Source organism: Bidens hawaiensis, unplaced genomic scaffold, assembly GCF_021521415.1.
Source record: "Bidens hawaiensis isolate Kalapana, Puna unplaced genomic scaffold, B.hawaiensis_p1.1 tig00028811_1, whole genome shotgun sequence".
NCBI lineage: Eukaryota > Viridiplantae > Streptophyta > Magnoliopsida > Asterales > Asteraceae > Bidens > Bidens hawaiensis.
Genome location: NW_027505135.1, coordinates 96599 through 107224, shown reverse-complemented (window position 1 = coordinate 107224; position 10626 = coordinate 96599). Strand labels below are relative to the sequence as shown.

The window sequence follows — 10626 nt, the reverse complement described above, 5'->3', positions numbered from 1 at the left end:
ATGTCTTCCGACTCATCTTTCACACCCGACTTCCAGCCCGATATCGACGATATTTCCAATTCGGATTCAGAGGATGAAGCGATATTTAGTGCCTTTCTAGAGGCTGCACGACTCGTAGTCCAGAATTGCGAAAGCTCACAACCACTAGAAAGAGGGCCTCATCTTCAACGGGATCGCGTAGGTGCGCATGACCGGTTGATGAAAAATTATTTTTCGCCGGAAGCGACTTTTGATTCGGAACGATTTCGGCGTCGTTTTCGAATGAGTCGCCAACTATTTTTAGGAATAGTTGGTGATTTAGAAAGCGTTTATGCATTCTTCCAACAACGGGAGGACGCGAGAGGTAAACCGGGATATTCAACAATGCAAAAATGCACGGCGGCAATTCGTCAACTAGTGTACGGGACCGCGAGCGACGCCATGGAAGAGTACTTACAGATGTCGGCGACAGTGGCTCGTGAAGCGCTTCACACATTCTGCGAATGTGAGTATTAATATTCTAATTATTTATTTCAAAACCGTAATATTTTAAGCATGAATTTCATAAAATTTGTTAAACTTAGGTATTCCACAACTATATCATAAAAAATATTTGAGGAAGCCGACTCAAAGCGACGTACAAAAAATATACGAGGTGTGACATCTGCCCGATCCGACCCGATCCAGGTACCCGTTTCTCTGACCCGATCTCTCTTTTATTATTTAATATTTATACTTATATTTTACTTTTAATAATAATAATAATAATATATTTTCCTTCCCGCCTCTTTCTCTCTCTTTCTTTCCGCCGTCCCCTCCCTCTTCCTTCTCTCTTTCCGCCTTCTTTTCCCTCTTGTCGCCGTCCCGCCCTTACGCCTTGTTTCCCTCCTCTTTGCTTGTCCTTTGGTTCTTCCCGCCTAAGGATGTCTGCAGCTCCACGCGCCAGACTCCTTACATGGAAGCCTGCGTGAAGACATCTTGTTCCTGCGATGCGTGAAGAGAACTCTTCTCGCAGCGCGCTAAGAATGCATGTTCTTCCCGCAATGCGCTAAGAATGTATGTTCTTCCCGCGATGCGCTTAGAATTCTAGTTCACACAGCACGCTAAGGATGTGATTCTTCCCGCAGTGCGCTAAGGATTGTTGTGCCAGCCTTCGCGCTCGCGCACTCAGCCTTCCCGCGCTTAACCCTTGTATCTTCTGTTTAAATCTAGCCGTTTGCTTTTGTGTTGTCTTATCTTTTGAGCCGTTGACCTAACCTATCTAATGTCTGAATAGTTACTTTCGGCGCAGCATGCGTACCAACCCCCATTGGTTGGTAGAAAAAGTGACTGACATTATCTTTTGAGATCTGCTTTTGCCATGCTTGACCAGTACCTTTATCTGACCCGCCCATGCCTGTTACTGTTTCCCTGACAGCTTTATCTTGCCCCCTGCAGCTGCCATATCTTTTGATATCTTTTGCTTTTGGAATCTTTTGCTTTTTGAGATCTTTTCCCCTTTTCCTAGGGATTGTGTTCCCTAGGGTTTCTCTATAAATAATAACATTATTTTTCCTAACACTACACACACAAAACACTTAATCTCTCCTGTTCTCTTGCTCCTTGCTCTCTCTGCCGTCTTCCTCTCCTGCCTCCGTCTTCCTCCCTGTTCTTCCCTGCTTTTCCGGTAATATATATTATAATTTACTTATTAATTATGCTAACTTATAATCAAGACTTAAAACAAATCATTAAAACAATAATCTTATTTATAGGTTAACTTGTGCTTGTTTAAAGTTGGTTCTTGCTTTATCTATCACCGCATCATTTATCAAGTGAGTTATCTCGTATCTAATCCCTTTTTGCTTTTAATGTTTTGGGATGTTCATGTGTTCATACAACTTAGAGTCTCAAACTTGTTTATGAACTTTAGTCGCGCAGTATCCCATGTGTTGCGGACGTAGACTTGGCTGTTTATTTGTATGTGTGGATCATTAACCGTATGGACGGTCTATTCCGCAGTTTTCATGGTACCATTAGATGAACACGGGAGAACATTCGTTTATGATTTTCTCTTTTGTTTACACATGCACAGTTAGTCTTGTTTGTGAGCTCAATTGTGAGCACTGGCAGTCTTGTCTCTTAGAGTTGGTCCCGATCAGATTACACCCTTGTTGAAAACCAGACATACACATGTTGCGCGCAGATTTATTGTTATCTATGTATTGTATTAAACTTGATTTCTCACCAACACGCAAGTGTTTGACGTTTATTTTAACACATGTTCAGGTTTGCAGTAGCTGTTTTGGAGCTTGTGGACACGTAGGACGTTTTTACTTTTGGACCTAGAATTAAAATGTATCAGGACAAGTTAATGATGTTTGAATGTTATAATTTATAATATATTGATTTATGTTTGATTTATGTTCTTTATTTTCCCCGCTGCGCGTGTGCGATAAAATGTGTATTAATAAATATTGACACCAATAGTGTCACGAGTAATGAAACAATATGTGGCGCCCCGATGTATAATCCGCCTTTGGTCGGGGTGTTACAGATTGGTATCAGAGCTCGTTGACTTTAGGATAGGTGGTTAGACGTAACGGCCTAGAATACCTAAGAGTCCCTTCTCGCGCATGAGAGAAATCTCATGTTTGCGCGCTTATTGTTAATTACTCGTTATTTATGAATATGCTCGCACTTGCGCAGTATATGATTTTATGTTTTATTTCGCGATATTTCGATTTTGGTTGAATTTCGATTTTTATTGATTTTACTTACATATTCGTTTGTGGGATTTGAAAATCCGAAAAGTCATGGTGATACATGAATAGTTGATTTTCAATTTCCATTTACGATTATGTTCTGAGGTTGGAGACTTGAAAAGTCATGGTGATACATGAATTGTCAACCTCCAATACTCATTTTCTTGTATATTTTATATTGAAGATTGGAAAGTCATGGTGATACATGAATCGTCAATCTCCAATACTCGTTTACTCGTATATTTTAAATTGGGAATTCGGAAAGTCATGGTGATGCATGAATTGTCGATTTCTGATTCGAATTTGTTACCTTTATTAAATCTGCATTTTGGGTCATTTATTTTACTTTAACTTTTGATAGTATCTAACCCTGCGAAACCAAGCTTTATAAGATTAAAACTTTGCGCTAAAACCAAGATATTAACTAAAATTAAAATTTTTATAGAATGCCTCCGCTATCTCGCCGATTTCAGAGAAGAGAAGCCTCGCGCATGCGTAGACAGCAACGTTCCCAGGAAATGGCCGCCGCAATAGCCCAAGCTTTGAGCCAAAACAATACCAACACCTCGAGTTATAACATTAAGTCCTTTAACGCGGGTAACCCTCCAAAGTTCACAGGTCTTGAAGGAGCCACCGTGATGCTCCAGTGGCTCGAGAAGATAGAAAACACTTTCCTTCACACCCAATGCCCCTCAGACAGACGAACCCTATATGCTTCCAGTGTCCTGGAATCCAGAGCGCTTACATGGTGGAATGGAGTAGCCCATGCGCGTGGCGCAGAGGCTGCTTCTAGCATGACATGGGAGGAATTCAAGGAAATTCTTACGCGAGAATTCTGCCCTCCCAACGAAGTTAAGCGCCTGGAGGAAGAATTTTGGAACTTGAAGCAGTACAGCGGTGAAGCGCGCGAGTACGCGACGCGCTTCCACGAGCTAAGCTTACTGGTCCCTCACCTTGTTACCCCTTCCCGCCGAGCCATCGAGAAATTCCTTGGGGGTCTCCCCATGGAAATTCAAGATTCTGTATGGGCCAGAAACCCAGTTACCCTCCCTGACGCTATTGAGTTGGCCGCTGTGCTCAGCGACAACCATGTCAGAGCAGGAACTCTGTTCCTGCGGGGAACTGAGAAGACCAAAACCACCAAAACTGTCCCTGAACCCGCAGAAACCAAACCAGAACCCTCAAACCGTAACAACCTCAAGCGCAGGCGCAAGGCCTATGCGCTTACCAACCCGCCCATTGTCCAGCAACCCGTTTACCAACCCCCAGTTTACGCGCCTAACCCACTGTCAACCTACCCAGCACCTCCTGCAGTCCATAACTATGCCTTAACCAATCCAGCACTCCCTGCCCCGCCAACTAAGAAACCTTACACAGGAAACCATCCCTTTTGCCCAACCTGTAGATTTCACCACCCAACCCAAACCCCGTGTCGACTTTGTAACCGATGTGGCCGTACTGGTCACACTGCTGAAAACTGTAGAGTCCTTCCCGCCAATCCAATTGCGCCAACACCACCAGTCTACCCGCAGAACCCACAATCAATCTACCAAAACCCACGACCCAGATCGTGCTTTAACTGCGGTGATCCCAGTCATTTCCGGAACGCGTGCCCAAGACTACAAGTTCAGATTACGCAAGCGAATCCGGTGAACCAGATTTCGAACCAAGTGACGCGTGGACGAGCTTTTAACATAACCGCGCACCAAGCGCAAGCGAATAATGACGTAGTTAATGGTACATTTTTACTTAACGGATTTTATGCTTCTGTACTTTTTGATACTGGCGCCGATCGAAGCTTTATCTCTCGCGCCTTCGAGCAGAAGCTTGCGCGACCGCGCAACGATTTAAAAGAAGATTTTTCAGTTGAATTGGCTAATGGTGAAATTATTTTAATTAACTCAGTGATTAAAGATTGTACGCTTAATCTTAACGAAAACGATTTTCTGATCGACCTCATCCCTATGCCTCTTGGAAGCTTTGATGTTATTATTGGTATGGACTGGCTCTCGAAGAATCGCGCCGAAGTTATTTGCGCCAAGAAGTTGATACGCATACCTCGAGAAAATGGTGATCTTCATATCTACGGCGAGAAACCCTCCAGTGGTCTTAAACTTATGTCTTGCGCCGAAGCCCAAAGGCTCATGCGGAAGAAGTGTATTGCATTTCTAGCCCATGTGGTTAAACCTGTTGAAGAGAAGAAGCTTCGCGATATCCCTGTTGTGCGTGATTTCCCTGAAGTTTTTCCTGATGATCTTCCTGGTATCCCTCCCGCTCGTGAAGTCGAGTTCCGTATTGATCTTGTCCCTGGTGCTTCCCCCGTAGCTAAATCTCCTTATCGTCTTGCACCCGCTGAGATGCAAGAATTGGCCAGCCAACTTCAAGAGTTGACTGCTAAAGGATTCATTCGCCCTAGCTCTTCGCCCTGGGGTGCTCCGGTGTTGTTCGTTAAAAAGAAAGATGGATCGTTTCGCATGTGTATTGATTACCGCGAGTTGAACAAACTCACCATTAAAAACCGGTATCCCTTACCGCGTATTGACGACCTCTTTGATCAACTCCAAGGTGCCTCTTGTTTCTCGAAGATTGATCTCCGCTCTGGCTATCACCAGTTGCGCATCCGCGATGAAGATGTCCCGAAGACTGCTTTTCGAACTCGTTATGGCCATTTTGAATTCTTGGTCATGTCCTTCGGTCTAACCAACGCACCCGCCGTTTTCATGGATCTTATGAATCGGGTGTGTAGGCCTTTCTTGGATAAATTCGTGATCGTGTTTATCGATGATGTTCTGGTGTATTCTAAGACCAAGGCCGAGCATGAGCAACATCTCCGATTGGTATTGCAAAAGCTTAGAGCCGAGCAACTCTATGCTAAGCTTTCCAAGTGTGAATTTTGGTCTGATGAAGTACAGTTTCTTGGTCATGTTGTAAACAAGATGGGTATTCATGTCGACCCATCCAAGATTGAAGCAATCAAGAACTGGATTACGCCATCCTCTCCTTCTGAGATCCGTTCCTTTCTGGGCTTAGCTGGTTATTACCGGCGCTTCATTTCGAACTTCTCGAAGATCGCTTTGCCTTTAACAGCTCTGACGCACAAAGGTAAACCGTATATTTGGGGCTCGAAGCAAGAAGAAGCCTTTCTAACGCTCAAGCGTTTGTTGTGTGAAGCTCCTGTTCTTGCGCTACCTGAGGGTAATGATGATTTTGTCGTGTATTGCGATGCATCCAACCAAGGTCTCGGTTGTGTTCTTATGCAACGAGGCAAGGTTATCGCTTACGCATCAAGGCAACTTAAGGTTCATGAAAAGAATTATACAACTCACGACCTCGAGCTTGGTGCAGTTGTTTTTGCCTTGAAGATCTGGAGACACTACCTTTATGGTACTAAGTGTATCCTTTACACTGACCATAAAAGCCTTCAGCATATCTTTGATCAAAAGGAACTTAACATGAGGCAACGCCGATGGAACGAACTCATCAGCGATTACGATTGTGAGATCCGGTATCATCCTGGTAAGGCTAATGTGGTAGCCGATGCGCTCAGCCGAAAACCCTGCCAGCTTAACTGTATTTTGCCGCGCACGCAGCTTCACTTCGCGCCGATTCAAAGCAACCTTGAATCGCGTATTCGTGACGCGCAGCGCGCATCCATCAGTAATGGTAACCTTCGCGCCGAGTTAGCATGTGGCGCGGAAGCGCCTTTTGTGCCCAATCTGAGTGGAATTCTCTGCTATCTTAATCGCATCTGGAATCCCTTTGATGAGAATCTTCGCGCTGATATCCTGAGTGAAGCGCACAAATCTCGGTATTCTATTCATCCTGGCGCTGATAAGATGTACAAGGATTTGCGCATTACTTATTGGTGGCCCGGTATGAAAAAGGATATTGCTGTGTTCGTAGCTAAATGTCTGACTTGTTCTAAAGTGAAAGCTGAACACCAACGCCCATCTGGTTTGCTCGAACAACCTGAAATTCCTACGTGGAAATGGGAATGTGTAGCGATGGACTTTATTACCAAGTTACCTTTGACAGCAAGCAAACATGATAGCATTTGGGTAATAGTGGATCGTTTGACTAAATCTGCTCACTTTCTGCCCATTCGTGAAAACTACCGTGTTGAGCATCTCGCGCAGCTTTATGTCAAGGAAATCGTCTGCCGCCATGGTACTCCTTTGAGCATCATATCCGATCGCGATGGCCGTTTTATATCTCGCTTTTGGAAATCTCTCCAATCTGCGCTAGGAACTCGCTTGGACATGAGTACGGCATATCATCCTCAGACTGACGGTCAGTCTGAGCGAACTATTCAAACTCTTGAGGATATGCTCCGATCTTGTGTTCTTGATTTTGGAGGTAATTGGGATTCACACCTGCCTTTGATCGAGTTTTCTTATAACAACAGCTATCATTCCAGTATCGGTATGGCCCCATTTGAAGCACTTTACGGTCGTAAATGCCGCTCCCCGATTTGTTGGAGCGAAGTGGGTGAAACTCAAATCACAGGACCCGAACTTGTTCAAGAGACAACCGATAAAATCGCCAAGATCCGTGATCATTTGCTGACTACCAGAAGCCGACAGAAGAGTTACGCAGATCGTAGGCGAAAGCCTCTCGAATTTCAAGTTGGTGATCTTGTTCTCCTTAAAGTGTCGCCTTGGAAAGGTGTTGTCCGCTTTGGGAAGAAGGGTAAGCTTGCTCCTCGTTATGTTGGTCCATTCAAGATTCTCGCGCGTGTGGGAAAAGTTGCCTACAGACTTGACCTGCCGCTCGCGCTCAGTAATGTGCATCCAACGTTCCATGTTTCCAATCTCAAGAAGTGTTTAGCTGACGAGAACCTTCACATTCCACTTGATGAAGTTCAAGTTGATGAATCCATGCATTTCATTGAGAAGCCTGTTGAGATTATGGATCGCGAGGTTAAGCAAACCAAGCGCAGTCGTATCCCTATCGTGAAAGTTCGTTGGGAGTCCAAGCGCGGAGCCGAGTTTACATGGGAAAGGGAAGATCAAATGAAGATCAAGTACCCGCACCTGTTCTCTGCGCAACCTACTTCGAGATAAATTTCGGGACGAAATTTCTTAAAGTAGGGGAGACTGTGACATCTGCCCGATCCGACCCGATCCAGGTACCCGTTTCTCTGACCCGATCTCTCTTTTATTATTTAATATTTATACTTATATTTTACTTTTAATAATAATAATAATAATATATTTTCCTTCCCGCCTCTTTCTCTCTCTTTCTTTCCGCCGTCCCCTCCCTCTTCCTTCTCTCTTTCCGCCTTCTTTTCCCTCTTGTCGCCGTCCCGCCCTTACGCCTTGTTTCCCTCTTTGCTTGTCCTTTGGTTCTTCCCGCCTAAGGATGTCTGCAGCTCCACGCGCCAGACTCCTTACATGGAAGCCTGCGTGAAGACATCTTGTTCCTGCGATGCGTGAAGAGAACTCTTCTCGCAGCGCGCTAAGAATGCATGTTCTTCCCGCAATGCGCTAAGAATGTATGTTCTTCCCGCGATGCGCTTAGAATTCTAGTTCACACAGCACGCTAAGGATGTGATTCTTCCCGCAGTGCGCTAAGGATTGTTGTGCCAGCCTTCGCGCTCGCGCACTCAGCCTTCCCGCGCTTAACCCTTGTATCTTCTGTTTAAATCTAGCCGTTTGCTTTTGTGTTGTCTTATCTTTTGAGCCGTTGACCTAACCTATCTAATGTCTGAATAGTTACTTTCGGCGCAGCATGCGTACCAACCCCCATTGGTTGGTAGAAAAAGTGACTGACATTATCTTTTGAGATCTGCTTTTGCCATGCTTGACCAGTACCTTTATCTGACCCGCCCATGCCTGTTACTGTTTCCCTGACAGCTTTATCTTGCCCCCTGCAGCTGCCATATCTTTTGATATCTTTTGCTTTTGGAATCTTTTGCTTTTTGAGATCTTTTCCCCTTTTCCTAGGGATTGTGTTCCCTAGGGTTTCTCTATAAATAATAACATTATTTTTCCTAACACTACACACACAAAACACTTAATCTCTCCTGTTCTCTTGCTCCTTGCTCTCTCTGCCGTCTTCCTCTCCTGCCTCCGTCTTCCTCCCTGTTCTTCCCTGCTTTTCCGGTAATATATATTATAATTTACTTATTAATTATGCTAACTTATAATCAAGACTTAAAACAAATCATTAAAACAATAATCTTATTTATAGGTTAACTTGTGCTTGTTTAAAGTTGGTTCTTGCTTTATCTATCACCGCATCATTTATCAAGTGAGTTATCTCGTATCTAATCCCTTTTTGCTTTTAATGTTTTGGGATGTTCATGTGTTCATACAACTTAGAGTCTCAAACTTGTTTATGAACTTTAGTCGCGCAGTATCCCATGTGTTGCGGACGTAGACTTGGCTGTTTATTTGTATGTGTGGATCATTAACCGTATGGACGGTCTATTCCGCAGTTTTCATGGTACCATTAGATGAACACGGGAGAACATTCGTTTATGATTTTCTCTTTTGTTTACACATGCACAGTTAGTCTTGTTTGTGAGCTCAATTGTGAGCACTGGCAGTCTTGTCTCTTAGAGTTGGTCCCGATCAGATTACACCCTTGTTGAAAACCAGACATACACATGTTGCGCGCAGATTTATTGTTATCTATGTATTGTATTAAACTTGATTTCTCACCAACACGCAAGTGTTTGACGTTTATTTTAACACATGTTCAGGTTTGCAGTAGCTGTTTTGGAGCTTGTGGACACGTAGGACGTTTTTACTTTTGGACCTAGAATTAAAATGTATCAGGACAAGTTAATGATGTTTGAATGTTATAATTTATAATATATTGATTTATGTTTGATTTATGTTCTTTATTTTCCCCGCTGCGCGTGTGCGATAAAATGTGTATTAATAAATATTGACACCAATAGTGTCACGAGTAATGAAACAATATGTGGCGCCCCGATGTATAATCCGCCTTTGGTCGGGGTGTTACACGAGGTGCATCATCAAAGACACGGTTTTCCCGGGATGCTTGGTAGCCTCGATTGCATGCATTGGGAATGGGAAGTCTGTCCTGTTGCTTGGCAAGGTTAATATCATCGGGGTGATCATGATGGCCCAACAGTTATTCTTGAGGCGGCTGTATCATTTGATCTTTGGATATGGCATGCATTTTTTGGGACGCCCGGTGCAAACAATGATATAGCTGTGATTAATGCGTCCCCTATTTTTGACCGCCTCACAGACGGAGTCTCGCCCGACATCTCATTTTCCACGAACGATATCAACTACGAATACGGATATAATCTAGTCGGCGGTATTGATCCGGAGTGGGCCAAGTTGGTTCTTAGCTTTACGTGCCCGACTGATGAAAAACGTCAGTATTTCAAGAAAAAACACGAGTCAGCAAGAAAAGACATCGAAAGGGCATTCGGTGTATTAAAGAAACGTTGGTCTATCATGAGACAACTGGCTCGTTTTCTACAAATGGATAAGTTAAGAAACATAATGTACACTTGCATTATCTTGCATAATATGATATTGGAGGATTCGGATAGAGCAGTTTGCTAAGGCGAGTACAACGATGAGCCAGAGCCGATCTGTACACTAAGCGAAGATGAGAAACTTGCTAATCTATTATAAACACAAAAAAAGAAAACAAATTTCAGCATTCGATAGGATTTTGTTGAACATCTTTGGAGTAATAAGCAAGATGACGGCGACTAAAAATAGCTATATGTTTTTTTATTCAATTTATTTTGTATTTTAGTATTATTGTATTTTTTTTATTATTGTATTATATATTATTGTATTGGTTTTTTTGTTTTAACAAAAAAAGAAAAATGTTGGGCTTCGAAGCCCCCTCACCATAGAGGGGCATTATGCCCTGGGGCTTTGATGCCCCCCAGTGCCCACGTGACGCT

General features: G+C 43.5%; 1 protein-coding gene across 1 annotated transcript; it reads left to right on the top strand.

Moving 5' to 3' along the window:
* Positions 1-10313, top strand: LOC143610989 (uncharacterized). The gene is made up of 3 exons (XM_077085322.1): positions 1-484; positions 9828-10155; positions 10250-10313. The coding sequence occupies exons 1-3, from the start codon at positions 1-3 to the stop codon at positions 10311-10313; spliced, it is 876 nt and encodes a 291-aa protein (XP_076941437.1).
* Positions 10314-10626: the final 313 nt, after the last annotated feature.

Coding starts and splice junctions, on each gene's coding strand:
- LOC143610989 (XM_077085322.1), top strand. CDS start 1: ATGTCTTCCGACTCATCTTTCACACCCGACTTCCAGCCCGATATCGAC. Junction 485..9,827: donor GCTTCACACATTCTGCGAAT/GTGAGTATTAAT, acceptor ATGGCCCAACAG/TTATTCTTGAGGCGGCTGTA. Junction 10,156..10,249: donor GGTGTATTAAAGAAACGTTG/GTCTATCATGAG, acceptor ATGATATTGGAG/GATTCGGATAGAGCAGTTTG.